This window comes from Bombina bombina, chromosome 2 (genome assembly GCF_027579735.1).
Source record: "Bombina bombina isolate aBomBom1 chromosome 2, aBomBom1.pri, whole genome shotgun sequence".
NCBI classification, from domain to species: Eukaryota; Metazoa; Chordata; class Amphibia; order Anura; family Bombinatoridae; genus Bombina; species Bombina bombina.
Genome location: NC_069500.1, coordinates 1,292,364,842 through 1,292,383,902, shown reverse-complemented (window position 1 = coordinate 1,292,383,902; position 19,061 = coordinate 1,292,364,842). Strand labels below are relative to the sequence as shown.

Sequence of the window (19,061 nt, the reverse complement as noted above, 5' to 3'; positions counted from 1 at the left end):
AAGATTGGGTAGGAGAAGTCAACTTCACACCATATGAAGCTAAAAGAGCAAGAGGGGTAGCCATTCTCTTCAGGAAACAGTTAACATACAAAATAACTCACAGAGAGATAGACAAAGAGGGTAGATACATCATTTTGAATATAGAAGTGGAACAAACAGCATTCACTCTCTGTGGACTATATGGCCCCTTACACAAGAAGGCTGAGTTTTGGCAGGCAATACAAGGGAAATTATTACCGCACACAGGGACACAACTAGTGGTAGTGGGAGACTTCAATATAGCACCTCAGGTACCGGCGGACCGCTTTCCCAACCCAGACAATCCAGGGATTACAAACCACCCAGCCGCATACTGCAAAAAAGAAACCAGGATATTGAATAAATTTAAAAGGGCGTTGAATTTGACAGACATTTGGAGGGCGAGATATCCAGACAGTAGAGACTTTACATGCATATCCCCATCCAAACAGACACTATCAAGGATAGATTTCTTCCTTATTTCATCTACCCTGAGCACACAGATTTTAGACACTAAAATTGACACGGTCACACTATAAGACCATGCACCAATCTCACTGATTATGAAGGTAGGCCCCAGACGCCCCAAAAGGGAAGGATGGAAATTCCCATACTACTTATACAGGGATGTTAATCTCCTAAACCACCTTAAGGGGGAATGGATACACTATGCAGAAGCCAACAAAGCACACATGTCAACACCGGCCTTATTTTGGGACACAGCAAAGGCGGTTCTAAGAGGAGTTATCATGACATATGCATCAGGGGTTAAAAAGAAATACAAACAAAGAGAAAACATATTACTAAGACAAGTCACAAACGCATATAATAAATACCTTAGAGCCCCTACCGCAGAGAACAGACAAAAGTATACCGGAGTCAAACTACAGAGGGACACATTCTTACTACAAAACGCTAAAGGAACCATTAGTAGAGCCAGAGCACGTTTTTACAGATACGGCAACAGGATAAGCAGCACACTAGCCAATATCACTAGATTAGTAAGAAAACCCAATGTAATCCAGACACTGAAAATTCAGGGCAGGTCTTTAACCACAGAAGCTGAAAAACAGCAAGCATTCTGCGAATACTACTCAGAATTATATACACCACATCCAGTTGACAGAGGACACAGGGAACAGTTCTGGAAGGGAATTAAATTACCCCAAATCACGGAGGAGAACCTCCAACTCTTGAATGCACCGATCTCAGTACAGGAAATACATAAGACAATAGGGCACCTCCCCATAAATAAGACGGCAGGGCCAGATGGCCTGCCCAATGAATTTTACAAACTGATGAGAGAAGAGGTATCAAACACCCTGGCCAAATTATTTGATAAGATACCAAGAGGGGAAGAACTGAGTGAACGTTTCACGGAAGCACACATTTGTATCCTTCCGAAACCAGGAAGAGACCCAACAGCTAGAGAATCATATAGACCCATATCACTATTAAATAGTGATTATAAAATCTTTACCAAAATTCTGGCCAATAGACTAGCGACCATAATGCCATCCCTGATCCACAGTGACCAAACAGGGTTCGTCAAAGGTAGATCCTCAGTTCTCAATATCAGGAAAGTGCAATTAGTACTACAACATTACTGGAACAACAGGGAAGGGGGAAAGGTAAGCACTCCAACACAAAGAGCGTGCATGCTGGCGATCGATGCGGAGAAGGCTTTTGACAAGGTATTGTGGGAGCATTTATTCCACACGCTGACCAGATATGGAATTAGGGGCTCCTTCTTCGGGTCGGTCGCCAGCATCTACAGGTCAGCCCAGGCAGCGGTGATTGTCAATGGAACACTCTCTCCAAGATTCCAACTGGGGAGGGGAACGAGGCAGGGCTGCCCTCTGTCCCCTCTCCTTTTTGACCTGGCCATGGAACCAATGGCACACAGAATCAGGACTGAAACACAAGGACTGAGAGTGGGGCGGGCGACTTTACACCTATCCTTATACGCAGACGATATGGTGTTATTCATATCAGACCCAGAAAAAGAAACACCACGACTGATGTCTATTATTGAGGAATTTAGCAAAATCTCGGGGTACCAAATTAATAAAGATAAGAGCGAAATCCTGTGGCTATCCCCAATGGGTCATAAAGAAGACCTAGGATTCAAATTCAAAATACTAGAGGATACTATTAAATATTTGGGGATAAGCTTATCAAAAGACCCCTCCAGATGGTACGCCCTTAACCACAAACCGATTATTAGCAAAATACATAGAAGATCTCAGAAATTGGAAAGCATTACCAGTATCGGTGTCGGGCAGAATTTGCTTGATAAAAATGATCTTGTTTCCAAGGTTAATGTACACATTCCAAATGATTCCCATGTTGTTGTACAAGAAAGACCTGAGGTATTTAAACACACAATTTGCAAACTTCATATGGTCAGGGAAAAAACACAGGATTAGCTTAGAGAAGCTGATGTGCTCGGTCCATGCTGGGGGCTTGGGACTGCCGAACTTGGAACTGTACAACTGGGCCACGTCCAGCAAATACGTTCTGGACTGGCTAAGTAACACAAATCACTTCACACATAAAGACATAGAGAGCAGCATGGTTCACCCATGGGCTTTAGCAATGTTACCACATATGGAGCTTCACAAAATACGCAAACTGACCAAGGACTCTCCACTCTTTGGGGAATCAATCAGGGCCTGGGCAAAACTGTGTAGGTGGATGGGGGTGCCTCATACATACACAAAATTCATACCCATGGGAGGGAACCCAGACTTCCCAGCAGGACTGACTACGAAACCATTTCAACAATGGAAAGATAAGGGCTTACATTCAGTTAGACAGTTGGTGTCAGAATCTACTGGGCTAATCCACACTTTTCAAGACTTACAGAAAGATTTTTCACTACCTAGACAACACCACTTTGCATACTTGCAAATCAAACACTACGTAACGCAATTGCAGAAACACATAAACTTTACAGACCATAATGACCCGATATCAAAACTGGTTTCCATGACATCTCAAGGCGGTCACTCAGTCTCCCCCATATACAAAATGCTGATAGACATACCAAACCAAAAAAACAGGACAAGCCTGAGCAATAAATGGTCGGACATACTGCAGACACAGATTTCAGAAGAACAAATCATAAACAGTGTAGAGAACGTCAGGAAAGCCACCATAGGAGCTGACGTAAGGGAAATGCACACGAAAACGATTCATAGGGCACACATCACTCCTAGGATATATAGCAAGTGGGTGAAGGAAGCAGACAATGTTTGTGTCAGGTGTAGGCAGCCCAACCCTGAATATGTACACTTACTTGTGACATGCCCAAGATTGACAAAATTTTGGGCTATGACGGAAAGATGGATGAACAAGACATGCTCTACCCAGATCAAATTGGATGGGAGGGCCATAATACTTCTAGATATCCCAGGTAACCTAGGCACACAGAAACGATTTATATATAATATAATCCTCACAGTGAGGAGACTGATTCTCAGGGAGTGGAGGGAAAAAAACCCACCAACACTAGGACAGCTCAAAAGTTTACTACTGCAACAGATGACAATAGAACAGTTTGATACTATGGGAGATGTAAAGGAAAGGGTCAAAGCTTTTATGAGGAAATGGGAAAAGTTAATCCTACAACAGCCAGTCCAGATACAAAAACAGATAATACACCCGTTCCGTAATTCAGAATACATTTTAACAGCACAACTGAGAGGGGAATGGAACACACTGTAAAGCTCAAACCCAAGGAATGAGAGTCCCAGGGGATGGAAGAGTCCACCGCTGCGCATCAAAGGGGGAGGTATTCAAATGCAGAGAAGTTTCAGGATAAGAAGGATAATTGATAGAAATCCTTAACAACTTGAAAGCAGTTAAAAGCCGTAGACATAAGAACTGTGAAGATAACAACCAAGGTGAGATGTATGAGATGTAAATTAAGGGAGGGAGGGAGAGAAAAAGGAAAGAGGGGGGGACAGTTTGACGGCAAAAAAGAAAAAGTCTAATACAAAGTTTGCTTTTGGAAATATACCATGTTTATCAAGTTTATTGTAACCACCTGACAAAAGTCTGTAAATGTTGTTGAACTGTCACCCAATAAAAAAGAATATTTAAAAAAAAAATATAATTTAAATCTAACGAAATAAATTAACTATTATTAAATAAATTATTCCTATTTAAAGCTAAATATTTACCTGTAAAATAAATCCTAATATAGCTACATTATAAATTATAATTATATTGTAGCTATTTTAGGATTAATATTTTACAGGCAACTTTATATTTATTTTAACCAGGTACAATAGCTATTAAATAGTTAATAACTTATTTAATAGCTACCTAGTTAGAATAATTACAAAATTACCTGTAAAATAAATCCTAACCTAAGTTACAATTAAACCTAACACCCCCCCCCCCCCTAATGTAGATGGCGGCGGTGTGCGGTCGGCAGATTAGGGGTTAAAAAATGTTAATAGAGTGGCGGCGATGTGGGGGGACCTCGGTTTAGGGATACATAGGTAGTTTATGGGTGTTAGTGTACTTTAGAGCACAGTAGTTAAGAGCTTTATGAACCGGCGTTAGCCCAGAAAGCTCTTAACTCCTGGCTTTTTGCTGCGGCTGGAGTTTTGTCGTTAGATTTCTAACGCTCACTTCAGCCACGACTCTAAATACCGGCTTTAGAAAGATCCCATTGAAAAGATAGGATACGCAAATGGCGTAGGGGGATCTGCGGTATGGAAAAGTCGCGGCTGCAAAGTGAGCGTTAGACCCTTTCCTGACTGACTCTAAATACCAGCGGTAGCCCAAAACCAGCGTTAGGAGCCTCTAACGCTGGTTTTGACGGCTAACGCCAAACTCTAAATCTAGGCTTAGGCTTGTACAATAATAATGATATTCCGCCACTTTTTAGTCCCCTAAATCAGCTATATAGGTCTCTCTTGAACCGTACAGATTATTATGGTTTGAGTCCATGGGTTATCTTAGGACAAAAGATAAAGTGAAAACATAAAGAAAGATTTGCATCTAATAAAAGAAAAGAAAGAAAATAACAAGCAGTCAGTAACATTATAGATGCATAAATCAAAACTGGGTGCACACACAACATGAAATTTACAGCATTGAACATCTAAAGCTTGTAATTTTGTTAAAGAAACATGATCATTCCAGATAAAACCCATGTATGTTATACTAGAATTATAGATATATGAGTGATATCCTATGAAGCGTCGTAATATGCCTATAAACACTGCATTTGGCATTTGTTAGGACGCAGTTCTTGCTAATACTTTGAAATATAATTTTAGTTGGAATCTCACCCGTGACCTGGCCGTTGGCCACGAGAAGGAACCCCAAATTGTTACCTCCCCACATACAGGAGCTATAGCTTTATGTGTTAAGAAGCCCCTAATCTTTGCTCAAGATATTAAATATTTCCTTAGAGGCCCCCCACTAACCTCCGCAGAAAACATTCTAATGTAAATAAGGGCATTTAAGAGAGAGGAAACTGAGGGAGGTAAATAAGTCAATACAAAAAATAACTTTCTCTATGATATGCTGCTAATAATTGTGTATTATTGGCTTTCACATAATCTTTTCATGGTAATATTGGAAATGAGAGCATAATCCAGTGTCACTGTGTGCAAACGCTAATTATAACATCATATTAAACATGCAATTTTTAAGTATTCAAACGTAGAGAGAAACAGGCTAAATTAAAATATGTTTACCAAACAGAGCAGGACATAGCCTGGCTTTTCTAACTTATTGCTAATACCGCATCCAGGCATCCAAGCGATTCCAGTTTGTCAACTGTCTGTAAGAGTCCCTTTTGTTAAGATAGAGAGATATGTTCCTCCTTGGGGAGATAGCAGCTATAATTCCGTATGATGGCTTATTTGCTGGCAGATTGTGACTCAAAAGAGTGTTTGTGTCAGTCCGGGAGTCTCTTGAGAACTTGCATCTCAGCTCCCTATTCAGTTTTGCCTTGTCTGTTGGCTCAATCCCACAGGTTAGATCGGTAGTTTTACGGGTGGACACACAGCTCCTAATTGACCTGTTGTGGCAGGAGATCGATGTTTAGATGTTAAGTAAGCATTGAGAGCTGAAGCAGTATTGGCGTTTTTTTGTTTTTAATTAATCAGAGGTGAGCTGGTAGTCTGCAACACGTGGATCGGCGTAAGTGCAGGGAGTAATGTTAGATCTATGTGTGAAATTCTCTGCTGTTGGAGAAGTGCCACGGGAGCGCTCATTGCCGTGGCCTCATCTCCCAGAGATGCTGTATCAGGGGCTCCTTCCGTGGTCACTATATTACAAATTGCCATCTGTTTGTCTTTTAGATAGTCCCAGGGGGCTCTCTAAAGTAGGTCCATTAGGCGGGTCTCCAGTCGCATCAGGAATCAATCTATACGAGTTATTATATTCTCACTCGGTCGCCATGTTTTGTTTTCTTCCCCCACGACTTTTCTATTTTACTTGATGTTTTCTGTTCAACGGCTCAGTGACAGTATAGAGCATTGCTCTTTTTTTGTTTACACAACCAGTCTTGGCCAAATACCTCGTAACTCTGAAGGGGTAGCGCTGCCTGTAACGAGCCACTGCTCCTGGCCTTATTTGCCCAATCTTAATTAAATGGCTTAATCTCAATGATACTAGCTGTTTGGTCGATATATTCACTGTAAAGGGTATCCTGTATTGGCAGATTTGGGATCTTCAGCTGGAGCTCTAGAGATATGCGACCACTCTGGATGGCTGCTTGGACGTGCCCCCCAAAAATACATTTAAAAGTACAGTTACACTCATAATAACACTGTCTAATAAAACTTAAAACATTTTTATTAAAAAGTTATAAGAGCTCAAAGATATGAGACCTCAGGTGTGAAGAATATTGGAAAGGGAAATATTCATATTTCATGTTGGGTTAGCGCACTTGAGATAATTCGATCGGATTTGCGTGTGAGTGTGTTAGGCTTTTTTCCACTTTTCGTGCTCCATTGACTTCTATGGCGGAATACATTAACACGATATTCAAAGTTGGTTTTTTTTTTTGCACGAGTTGGGATTTGGCGCGCAAACAAAACTTTTTACTTTTAACTTGCAATACACGTGGTACCCGGCGCGTGCAAAAAAGTACTTCTAGCAGAGTTAGCAGGAGAGATAAATAGTGCTCCACTCGTAATCTAGCAGGTAAAGGTGACTCCCACTCCAACAATTATTAATGTAAGATGTTGTAATTAAATGATTAAAGATTTGTTTATCTGAATATCTATATAGATATTTAATGCAATGTTTTTTTTTTAAATTCGTTTTTATTAAAGGAATCAGGAGAGTACAACATTTCCATGTTACATAGACATTAAACTCAGCATACAGACAATTATACAATTGTGTGGATTACATTATCGCTGTTAAATGTTCAAGAAATAGTATTGCAGGGTTGACAGATTTCCTAGGCAGTGTCCACTGTTCATATTTCAGGTGATCATAACATTTCCATGCTACATAGACATTAAACTCGATATACAGACAATTATACAATTGTGTGGTTTACATGACCGCTGTTAAATGTTCAAGGAACAATGTTGCAGGGTTGATCAATCTCAGAGGTAGTGTCTATTGACCATATTTCAAGTCATGGTTTGCGAGTGTACACCCAATTCCTAAAGGTTTTTCCAATTTTAAACAATATAAATTAACTTAACTATATACATACATACACGTTGACCAAGAAGTCGTTAGCTATTTTACCATGAACATCCCTGTGATGAAGAGCGGGGGGGGAGAGAAAAAAAAATAAAAATAAAAAATTGAATTGTTTGTTGTCATGTGTGGGTCTGATCCGAACACCCCATTGAATTTTAGCGTTTCATTCCCCTCTCCCTCCTAGAATAACATCACTTCAAAGGGTACCTGATCCTGTGCGCCATTCTCTGTATGTCCCATCCCTCTTCCCATATTTATTTGTAGCATTGTTTCCAGATGAGCAAAAGGTTTTAGTACTTGATTTCGAATACTTGAGTCTAGCGTGTCTAAGAAGGGGCTCCACTTCCGAAGGAAGGGACGTAGCCTGTGCTTTGTGTCAAGTCTAACGTCATATTGCTCCACAAAGAGTTGTTTATATAACAGGTGTTTTAGTTGCGCCATTGTTGGTGCTTGCCTTGTCAGCCATCTCTTGAGAATACATTGCCTGGCTAATATTGTGTATAGTGTGAGGAATTTGTGTATTGTCTTATGTGCGTCATCCCATTTCAGCATAAAGATCTCTGCCTCTGTGAACACTATCTCAGTCTGTAGGGTCACTCTGAGCCAGTATTGACACTGGCCCCAGAACCTCCTAATCTTCGGGCAGCTAAAGAAGTAGTGTTGGAATGATGGAGCCGTGGCTCCGCATTTAACACAACAATCCGGGATTTTCTTGTCCCATTTAGATAGTCTATGTGGAGTGATATAATCCATGTGCAGGATCCTAACCTGTGCCTCTCTATGTGATATCGCCAGTGTCGCTTGTTGTGTGCGTTCTAAACTCTCTTTAATGTCCTGTTTCGTCAATTCTATTGAGCAGTTGTTATTGTACTTCATCAATATGTCATCTAGGATCTGAGCCTCTTTCTGTTGTATTAATCGGGTGTAGATGTGGGACAGTGAGAAGATCCCGGCCCTGAACAGCGTCTGTGAGATTGCGAAAGGCGGCGCCACCCAGAACCCTGCTCTTGAGGACTGCATCGACACCACATAGTGGCGCAACTGCAAGTAGGCGTAGAAATGTTTGTTCGAGAAGTGGTATTTGGCTCTCAGTTCTTGAAATGATCTTACCGTGTGCTGCAGCGGGTCTAGAACATCTCCAATCATTGTTAAGCCAGCTCTACTCCAGAGTCGGAATGGCTCTTGGTCATTCCCTGCAGGGAAGTCTGGGTTTCCCATTATCGGGATAAATTTGGGTGTGGGTGTATCAGTCTTTAAGTATTTATGGATTTTTTGCCATGCCTTTAAGGGATCCGCATACATCATATTGTTGTATACCTCAGATGGAAGCGTCTTACCACTACCATAGGGCAGATAGGATAGCGCAATAGGCGCCACCTTTGCTCCTTCAAGTCTAGTTTCACTGAAGTGCCCTGTGCCTAGTTGCCAGTCTATGACCAGTCTGGCTAATGCCGCCCAGTTGTATAGTCTGATGTTCGGCAGGCCCAACCCTCCTGCTGCATATGGGAGATGGAGTTTTTCCATCGATATTCTCGGTTTGCCTCTTTTCCAGATGAATTGGGACAGTGCTCGAGTAAGTAACTGTGTGTCCGTTTTATTCATGAGAAATGGCAGCATAAGCAAGGGGTATAGTATTTTGGGCAACACTGTCATTTTGACCAGGTTGACCCGGCCCGATAGCCCTAGGGGGAGATTAACCCAGTTGGATAACTGGGAAGACAGTTGGGCGCATTTCTCCGAAATATTTAGTCTATAGATTTTTGTGGGGTCCCTATGCAGATGAATGCCTAGGTATGTCAGTCTGTCTGCTACTTCCACAAAAGGGAAGTCGTGTGTAGAGTGTGGATGTTTACTAAGCCACAATACTTCGGATTTGGCGGCATTTATCCTGTACCCAGAGAAGGTACCAAAGTCGGCAATCGTCTGGAGAATGTTGGGTACGTGTGTTTGTGGAGAGTCCACAAATAGCAGCATATCGTCTGCATATAGTGCAAGGTGGAGGGGAATGCCTTTTATTACAATTCCTGGGAAAGTGTGTCTAAGCTTTATCGCCAGCGGTTCCAACGCTAGGTTGAACAGCAGCGAGGATAGGGGGCATCCTTGCCTGGTGCCCCTTTGAAGGGGAAAGTCATCTGAGAAGATTCCATTAGCGAGGATTCGTGCCACCGGTGTGTTATAAATTTTACCCAGTATATTCAAGAATGGGCCATCAAAGCCGAACCTATGCAGTGAGTCCATCAAATGTGGCCATTCTACCCTATCGAAGGCCTTCTCCGCGTCCAGAGACAGCAGGAAGGCCTCCGATGATTCCGGTGCTGTACCACTCCCCTTCGCCGACCAGTAGTGTTCTATGACATGGAGCACCCTACGGAGGTTCACCACCGAGGTGCGCTTGAATACAAAACCAGTCTGATCCGAGTGGATCAGATCTGGTAATATGGTCTTTAGCCTATTCGCCATGATCTTTGTGAATAGCTTATAGTCCACGTTTAAGAGCGATATCGGTCTGTAGGACTCTGGTAATGAGTGATCTTTGCCAGGCTTGGGGATTAATGTAATGTGGGCCGCCGTGAACTCTTTGGAGGGAAGCGCATCTGTTAGTATCAGGGTGTTAAACACCCTGGTGAGCGTGGAGACTAACTGTGGTTGCAGGGCTTTGTAGAATTCAGATGGTAGTCCATCTGGACCCGGTGTTTTACCCAGGGGTAGATCTCTGATAGTGCTACTTAATTCATCATGTGTAATTGGGGCGTTCAGTGTGTTCCTTTGATCTAAATTGATTTGAGGCAGTTCCACTGAGTTCCAGAATTTGGCCAGGGTTTCTTTTGGTGCTGATGTCTGCCTAGTGTATAAGTGTGTATAATACTTTTCAAAGCAGCTCACTATGTCTTCAGGTCTGGTATGCATCTTGTCTTTCCATCTCAAAGCAGCCACTCCAGTCTTTATAGTGTGTGGTTTGGTCATGGTCGCTAACAGTTTGCCTGCCCTGCTACCGAATCTATAGAGTCTGCCTGCAGTCTTTAACAGTCCTGCGGCCGCTTGTTGTTTCGTAAAGGTTTCTAAGTCTGTCTTAGCGGTTATGTACTTATCGTATGCCGTTCTTGACCCAGACTGAAGGTATGAGTGGTAGGCCTGCCCTAACTGCTGTTGTAAGGTCCTATATCTATATTGAGTTTTGTGTTTTACTTTTGCGACATAGGAGATCACATTGCCTGCCAGTACTGTTTTAGCTGTTTCCCAGAAAAGTGTAGGGTTATCTGCGTGTATGGCATTGTCTGTTGCATAGTCTGTCCAAGAATGCTGCAGGAATTTAACAAAGGTTTCCGACTTAACAAGGTAGGTGGGAAAACGCAGCATGTTTCTATTAGTGTGTTGCTTAGCAGTTCTCAGTGTCAGCTCCACCGGCGCGTGATCTGAAATTAGTATGTCGTGTATTTTACAGCTATGTACTTCCTCAGACAGTTTGTTGGCAATCAGAAAAAGGTCTATTCTGGACAGTGTGTGTTTGGCTTTCGATAAGCATGTGTACTCTCTACCCTCTGGGTTATGTAACCTCCATATGTCACATGTGTTGGTGTCTGTGTTGAACATGTTGAATATTTTAGATTCGTACTTGGCTTTATAATTCCTTTTGGGATCTTTAACACTAAGTGGTTCCAGCCATTGTCTGTCTAGGGTATGTGTGGGGGAGATGTTGAAGTCCCCCCCTATTATCAACTTAGATCCCATGTGGGGAGCTAGCGTTTTTATTAAGTCTTGCCAGAATCTCAGGTCTCTACGGTTAGGGGCATATAAGTTGCAAAATAGGTAATCTATGGTGTCCACGGTTGTCTCAACTAACATATATCTACAGTTGGGATCTAAATGTGTGCTTTTTACTTTAACTGTCACTCTTTTTCCAAATAGTATGGCTAAACCCCGGGTGGCACTAGTGTGTGATAGAAAGACCACCTGGTTGACCCAGTCCTTCTGTAGCTTCTGGTGTTCTGTATCTGAAAGGTGTGTCTCCTGAAGCATTGCAATATCTGTTCCCATCTTTCTGAGATGGTTGAGGGCTGCTTTGCGTTTGATGGGTGTGTTAAGACCCCCCACGTTCCATGTTATTACCTTATGTGGCATGTGTATGCGTTTGTGTTATGTTTGAGAGAAAAAAAAAAAAAAAAGTAGGGAAGGGACAGGAGGGGAGAGGGAGGGTGAGGGAGTGAGAGAAGACGGGGCAGTAGGGGAGCATTCTGATTTCACTTTATGAGTAAGACACCAAATCTTTTGCATATCTGTGAGGTGTTGAAGTGTTTTCCAACCCCTTGAGGGCAGTTCTAAATGTCGGTCCGGTTACTTTAGCCGTGTCTTTGTCTGAGGGTTGAGATGAATGTCTGTCATTATGGAGAGGACATGCAGTTCTAGTCCCACATGCCCAGCGACTCCACCTCCCCAACCATCTTTGACATCACTTGTCGGATAGTAGTGTGTGCTAGTCATGTTAGGTTTATGTGTTGGTTGTGGAGTCACATCGTTCGTGTTTTTGGTGGTACGTCTGTGTGCGTGTGCTAGGGTTTCTCCTCCTCTGCGGGTCATAATTATTGCAGTAGACTGATTTTCCCCCTTCCCTCCCCCCCCCCTCAGTACTAAGATTTCTCCAACATAGCTCTATAGACATTCTCCCAACCTCCCTTGTCAGAGAGTGTACCTTGTGCGTGTGAATTTTCTTGGTCATCCATACTAAAACATGTATGAAACAATTAACAATATAATAATACATATACGTCTTACCCGTATCAGTAGGCATTTTTTTCCATCCTTAGCTTTGAGTAGCAGCCATATTAGTGAAAACAAAAACAATTTAAAACAAAATAAAACATTCAAACATGTTAAAACATTCAAACATACTATAACATTAGAGCAAATTGCAGCATTATAATTATCTGGCACTTTACAGTTATGTGATATTACCCTGGAGGTCAGAGGTGACCTCCCTCCATAACTGACCATCCTAGTGGTCCATAGAGTTCTTTCTTTCTTCATGTTGTATTCCAAAGTGATTGGTTCAGAAAGTCAGCCGGTGCCTTTTTGAGCACCAGTGCATGTCCACCCAGTCCCTAGAGGGCAAGTTTAGTTCCGGTAATACAAGAAGAAGAAAAATTATCCTCATTCTGGGTGTTGGCGCTGTTCAGTGGCTAGATAGCTCTTTAAAGCCTGAGGTGAGTGGAAGAACTTGGGCCCGTGAGGTGTTTGTAGTCTCAGCTTTGCTGGAAATAATAAGGCCACTTGTCTCCCTTGTTCATGTAGTTGCGAACACAATGGTGCAAATTCTTTTCTTTGCTTTGTGACCTCCATGGAGAGGTCCTGAAAGAGGAGGAGTCGAGAACCCTCATACAACACTTCTTTGCGAGCCCTGTAAGCCCTTAGGATTTTAAGTTTTTCCTGAAAGTTCAGACACCTAAATATGACTTGTCTCGGTTTGGCTTTGACTTGTTCCAGGCCTCTTTCCGGGCCTATGCGGTGCGCTCTTTCTACATCTATCGGTAAGATATCAGAGTGTATACCTAAGAGTTTGGGAAAAGTGAGTGCCGTAAATTCCAGCAGGCCTTTCCCTTTGATAGATTCTGGGATACCTACTATGCGCAGGTTGTTGCGACGGCTCCTGTTTTCCAGGTCGTCTATACGGTCCTGAAGCAGCTGTGATTTTTTAACCAGCTGTTTAATGGTTGTGTCAGCTGTTGCCTGTCTATCTTCCACATCTGAGATGCGAGTTTCTGCAGCGTTAATTCTAGAGGCAAATTGGCGCACTTCACAGGTTAATGTATCTACTCCCATTTGTAAAGAGTCCATTTTTGGAAGAAAAAATGACTTCAACTCCTGTAGCAAGGCGTTGTGGTCGAGCCCCGGAGGGGTCCCCTGGTCAGCTATTGCTGGGATATCTAAGTGGGATTCTGTAGAGTATTTTTGCTGTTTTTTATTTTCAGCGTTTTTTGTCCTGTGTGACATGTCTGGTGCTGTCGTAGATGGTAGTTTGTGGAAGAATTTGTCGACTTTCATCGACACTCTCTATCCTCCTGATGTCAGGTTGTATGCGAGTTGTTATTGTGCTGACCACTAGCAGAGCAGTGGGTTCTAGAAGGGTCTGTATTGATTACAATGTTTGCTCTGTGACCCCAGCGACTGTTGATATCTCCGTTCTGTAAAATTGTTTTATGCTTTCTTTTGTTCCCAAACTCTTATCAAATCCAAAAGTGCTCCTCTCCCAACAGTCTATTGTAATCCAGTGTGAGGTGTTATATATTAGGGCTTCAGCGATTAATGTTCTTAGCCCTGTGGGATTTGCGATATTTTAGCCTTTGTCAGTTATTTATGGGGTTTTGAAGTCCCTTTCTAGTGTGTGATAAAAGGAGTTTGTGCTGTTGTGAGTGTGATTTGAATGTGCTAGGCCTCGGCCTCGTGGTGCGCCGCACCACCTCGTGGGTTGATTACCTTTCTGTCTGTGGCTCTAGCGATCGGTGTTTGTCTGCTGTACCGGACCCAGATTCAGCCCTCCGTTATTTTAGATTGGGCTTGTGTTGTCAACTATGGCTCTTCTGCGGCTTGGGTGCTTTACAAGTACACCAGACCTCCGCTCCTCGATACTCCGTTCTGCTCTGCCGGGAGGGGGGCTGAAGGGGTCTCCCCCTACCTCTCTCTCTCTGTGTTGTTCCTCCAGAGACTGCATACGGTTCACCCGGCACCGTGTAGATAGGCTCCGGGTCAGGGTCTTTACCGGTCTGCGATGGAGGCGGCCTGTGTGGCGGCGGCCTGTGTGGCGGCGCGTTAGGAAATGGCGCCTGTTTCTCTTTTCTGGGCTCCCGGTCGCTGGATCTGATGGGTAGGTCCACACACTGCTGTCCAAAGGTCGGCGAAGATTCTCACCTCCCGACAAGTCCTTAGAGTGTGGGGCGAAGCAGTAGATAAGGGTAAATTTATCTTTATATCAGCTCCGATGCTCGGAGCTCTGCTCAGTTGCGACTGCTTCTCAAGCCCGCCTACCGGAAGTCTCCATTTAATGCAATGTTAATGTAATCAGGTACCCAGACTGTGTAAAACAAATTCAGCAGCCTGCAGGTCCTGCATTTATTGTGAATAATTTGGTTTGTTTTATTAGATTTAGTTAGTACGTCTAGATCAAATAGCACTCACCAATGTATGCACATTTTGTAACACTTTACAGTAACATATACTCATAAATGTCAATTATATATTTACAGAACACATCAATTTTGCCTGTGAAACTAAAAATATTATTTACATACAAGTATTATGCTAAGAGCCAGGGCTTGTATTTGTTTTTGCTGGAGTCTGAAAAGTAAAACTCTTGTCTCTAATTACTTTTTCTTTTCTTAGTCCCTGTTTTGGGAAAACAACAAGCAACTAGTACACAAACTTTCAGACAAAACACTTCGCTTTATGCCTCTGGGGGATACCCTGACTGGATGGTTAGGGGACAACTTGAATTGGTGTGGAACAGCCAACGATCCAGGTCAGTTGCTCTTCTTGTGAAATATAAAGTCAGTGCTTTTTTGCAATTGTCACATGGATCCAAAAATCCTCAGAATTTCCCAGTGAATTAAGTAATTTCTAACCATTTTAAAAACCTGCAGAAACCGATACTCATTTATGGTATGGTGGAGATAAAACCATGAGATTAAAATCCTTCATTACATAAAAGTAAGCGATATAGGGGCCGATTTATCATGACCCAAATGGGGCCAAATACCCCTGTTTCCACGCGGGCCTTTTGGCTCACCGGAAAAAGGAGTTAAGAAGTAGCGGTCCTTAACTCGTCCGCCGCCCCTGAGGCTGTGGAAATCAATCCGCATGATCGCATACGAATATGAAGGTTTGGATAAAATAAAATATTGTTCCCAGTGTGGAGCTGTTAAGAGTTACTACAATGTTCATTTTCCATTGTTCTCTCTAAGGCCCTGATTATCAAAAGTGCAGCGAGGCTGTAAAATATTCCAAGATGATCCGCAAAGATGTCTGGCGAGCCTGTGAAATATTCCATGCTGCCAACATCTATATTAACAGGTGGCATCACCGAGAGGCGTTTTACTATACACCCCAATGAGTGGCGATGCTGGCGATATATTCCAGCCAGCATCATCGCAGACATTTTCAATGTATAGTAAAGGATCCCTTTGGAAAATATTACAACAAGCCTAAAAACTATACCTATGTACCCTACCATATATCTATGTACGCAACAAACCATCTAACCTATTAACCCCTAAACTGCCAATAGCCCACCACAACAAACCATCTACCCTATTAACCCCTAAACTGCCAATAGCCCACCACAACAAACCATCTACCCTATTAACCCCTAAACCATCAACAACCCAGTGCAGTATCCCCCTACTCTACTTAACTCCCACACAGCCACAACCCCCCAACACAATAAAACCCCTAACCTATTAACCCCTACCCTGCCACAACACCCCAACGCGATAAGCCTCCTAACTTGTAAGGGCTATTGCTTTAGTAACTTTTAGTATTAGTTTATGGGTTATTTTAATTAAAGGGGGCTTTAGTTTTAGTATAGGAATAACTGAGTTTTTTTATTTTTGGTAAGGTGTTTTTTTATATAATGTTAGTGCTTGTTATTTTTTGTAACTTATAGGATGTTATCTTAGAGGTCTGAGGGTCTTAGCTATTAGGTACTTTAGTAGTGTAGGGGCAGTTTGCGTTTGGGGATTTTGGCGGATTATGGGTTGATAGGTTAGGGGGCTTATTGCGATGGGGGGTTGTTTAGGATTAATAGGTTAGGAAATGGTTAGGTGTAGTTTGCGCTGGGGTCGAGGATGCATAAGGGACTAATAGTTTAGTGTAGCATTTCATTTATATACAATGTTAAAATGTATGCATTGTCCTGTATAATGCAAATTATTTTAAGTATTATGTATATTTTCAAATGTAGTTACTTTTGCTTGTTAATTTTTTTTTTTAATAATATGTAAAAAATAAAATAGAATAGAAATAAAGAACAAATTTGTTACAGTGAGAACTTATAGGCGTTCTGTGGGAGTTTGATGGCTGTATCATGGGAGTAACTTGAATTTTAATGGGGAAATATCGCCGTGAGCTTTTCAGTGGAGAGAATTTCCAGATAAGATAATGAGGCATTCTCTCCAAACATGATCAGCCCATTGTATTTGGTTGTGGCTTCAATCAGCAGAAATAGCTATTTCATATACAAATATATCTAAAGGAACAATTTCCCATACATTTTAACCTCTGAAGTTGATACAACAAGCCATTGAAAACCCATTAAGGAGAAGACAATTTTACAATACACTGTTCCTTTAACTGTGCCAGGCCTGTCAGAGGGAGAAGCATGTGATACTGTGCATGTACCATTTATGAAGCACGTGCCTGTACTATGCAAAGACTTTTTTTTTTTTTTAAAAGAGGTTTATTGTCAGTTTAAATCACTCTTCTTATAAAGGGCCAGATTAGGAATGTAACGCTAACAGTTATGTGCAAGTGAAAAGTGGTTTATCGCATCTGTTTGCGCGCATCTGGTGTAGCGCTCGTACAAGTTGAAAGTAAATGCAATCGCTTAAAGTGAATGTCAATTTTGATGCTAATGTGCCGTTTTTTAAAAATTCGATTAAAAACAGGGGCACTTTAATTCATCAAAATTTACATTTCACTCGTGTTGTGAAAAAAACTTACCTTTTAATCTTAACAGCCGCTCCAGCTTCCCCCGGTCGTCGCAAAGCATCTTCCTGGGTCTAAAATGAGGAATCCGGGTTCCTCCGATCACAGCGTTGAATCAGACACTGATTCTCCCGGGGGGGGGGGGAAGCCGTGATTGGAGGATGACCTATCCATCATTTCTGACGTCAGAAATGCAACGACCGGAGGAAGCTGGAGCTGCTGTGAAGATTAAAAGGTAAGTTTTTTTTTTCTCAACAGGAGTGAAATGTAAATTTTGATGAATTAAAGTGCCCCTGTTTTTAATCAAATTTTTAAAAACTGGGCACTTTAGCATCAAAATTGACATTCACTTTAAGCGCAATTGAAGTTAACGCTTGTCAGGAAAGCACGTCCTCACAGCTCTAGTTAAAGGGACACTGAACCCAGTTTTTTTCTTTCATGATTCAGCTAGAGCATGCAATTTTAAGCAACTTTCTAATTTACTCCTATTATGAATTTTTCTTTGTTCTCTTGCTATCTTTATTTGAAAAAGAATGCATCTGAGCTTTTTTTTCGGGTTCAGAACTCTGGACAACACTTTTTTATTGGTGGATGAATTTATTCACCAATCAGCAAGAACAACCCAGGTTGTTCACCAAAAATGGGCCGGCATCTAAACTTACATTCTTGCATTTCAAATAAAAATATCAAGAGAATAAAGAAATTTGATAATAGGAGTAAATTAGAAAGTTGCTTAAAATGTCATGCTCTATCTGAATCATAAATGAAAACGTTTAGGTTCAGTGTCCCTTTAACTGTTTCGCATAACAAAAAAGTGTCACAAAACACATCAAAAATACACTGAAAAGTACAGTTACTCTATCTAATAAAAATGATTAAAAAAAATATCATAAAAAAGTTATAAATAGTGATGTCGTGAACATAAAAATTTGGGTTCGCGAACGGCGAACGCGAACTTCCGCAACTGTTCGTGAACGGGCGAACCGCCATAGACTTCAATAGGCAGGCGAACTTTAAAACCCACAGGGACTCTTTCTGGCCACAATAGTGATGGAAAAGTTGTTTCAAGGGGACTAACACCTGGACTGTGGCATGCCGGAGGGGGATCCATGGCAAAAATCCCATGGAAAATTACATAGTTGATGCAGAGTCTGGTTTTAAGCTATAAAGGGCATAAATCACCTAACATTCCTAAATTGTTTGGAATAACGTGCTTTAAAACATCAGGTATGATGTTGTAGCGATCAGGTAGTGTAAGGGTTACGCCCGCTTCACAGTGACAGACCAAACTCCCCGTTTAACGCACCGCAAACAACCGCAAACAGTCCATTTGCACAACCGCAAACTCCCCATTTGCACAAGGTTGGATACCAAGCTAGCCATGTCCCGTTCCTTGTCCTCACTGATGTCATTGAAGGTCTCTTCCTCCACCCAGCCACATACAACACCAAGGGTCCCCGAAAGGTGAAAACAAGCCCCCTGGGACGCCTGCTGTGTTTGGTTTTCCACCTCCTCAAAGCCACCTTCTTCCTCTGACTCCTCTTCTTCAGACTCCTCTCTCTGCATTGCCTCTCTCTGCGTTATTATAAGGTGTGTTAAGTAATACTATTCCTATCAGTTTAATCCCTGTTACGTCCCCTATCAGGGGACGTGTATATGGC

At 42.0% G+C, this 19,061-nt stretch overlaps 1 protein-coding gene across 4 annotated transcripts in view; it reads left to right on the top strand.

Moving 5' to 3' along the window:
- BST1 (bone marrow stromal cell antigen 1) overlaps positions 1-19,061 on the top strand; it is a 275,199-nt gene that overhangs the window by 35,643 nt on the left and 220,495 nt on the right. For all 4 annotated transcript variants that reach the window (XM_053704123.1, XM_053704120.1, XM_053704121.1 and 1 more), the window contains exon 4: positions 15,082-15,217. In XM_053704123.1, coding sequence (XP_053560098.1) covers positions 15,082-15,217 — 136 coding nt within the window. The remainder of the gene's footprint in view (positions 1-15,081; positions 15,218-19,061) is intronic.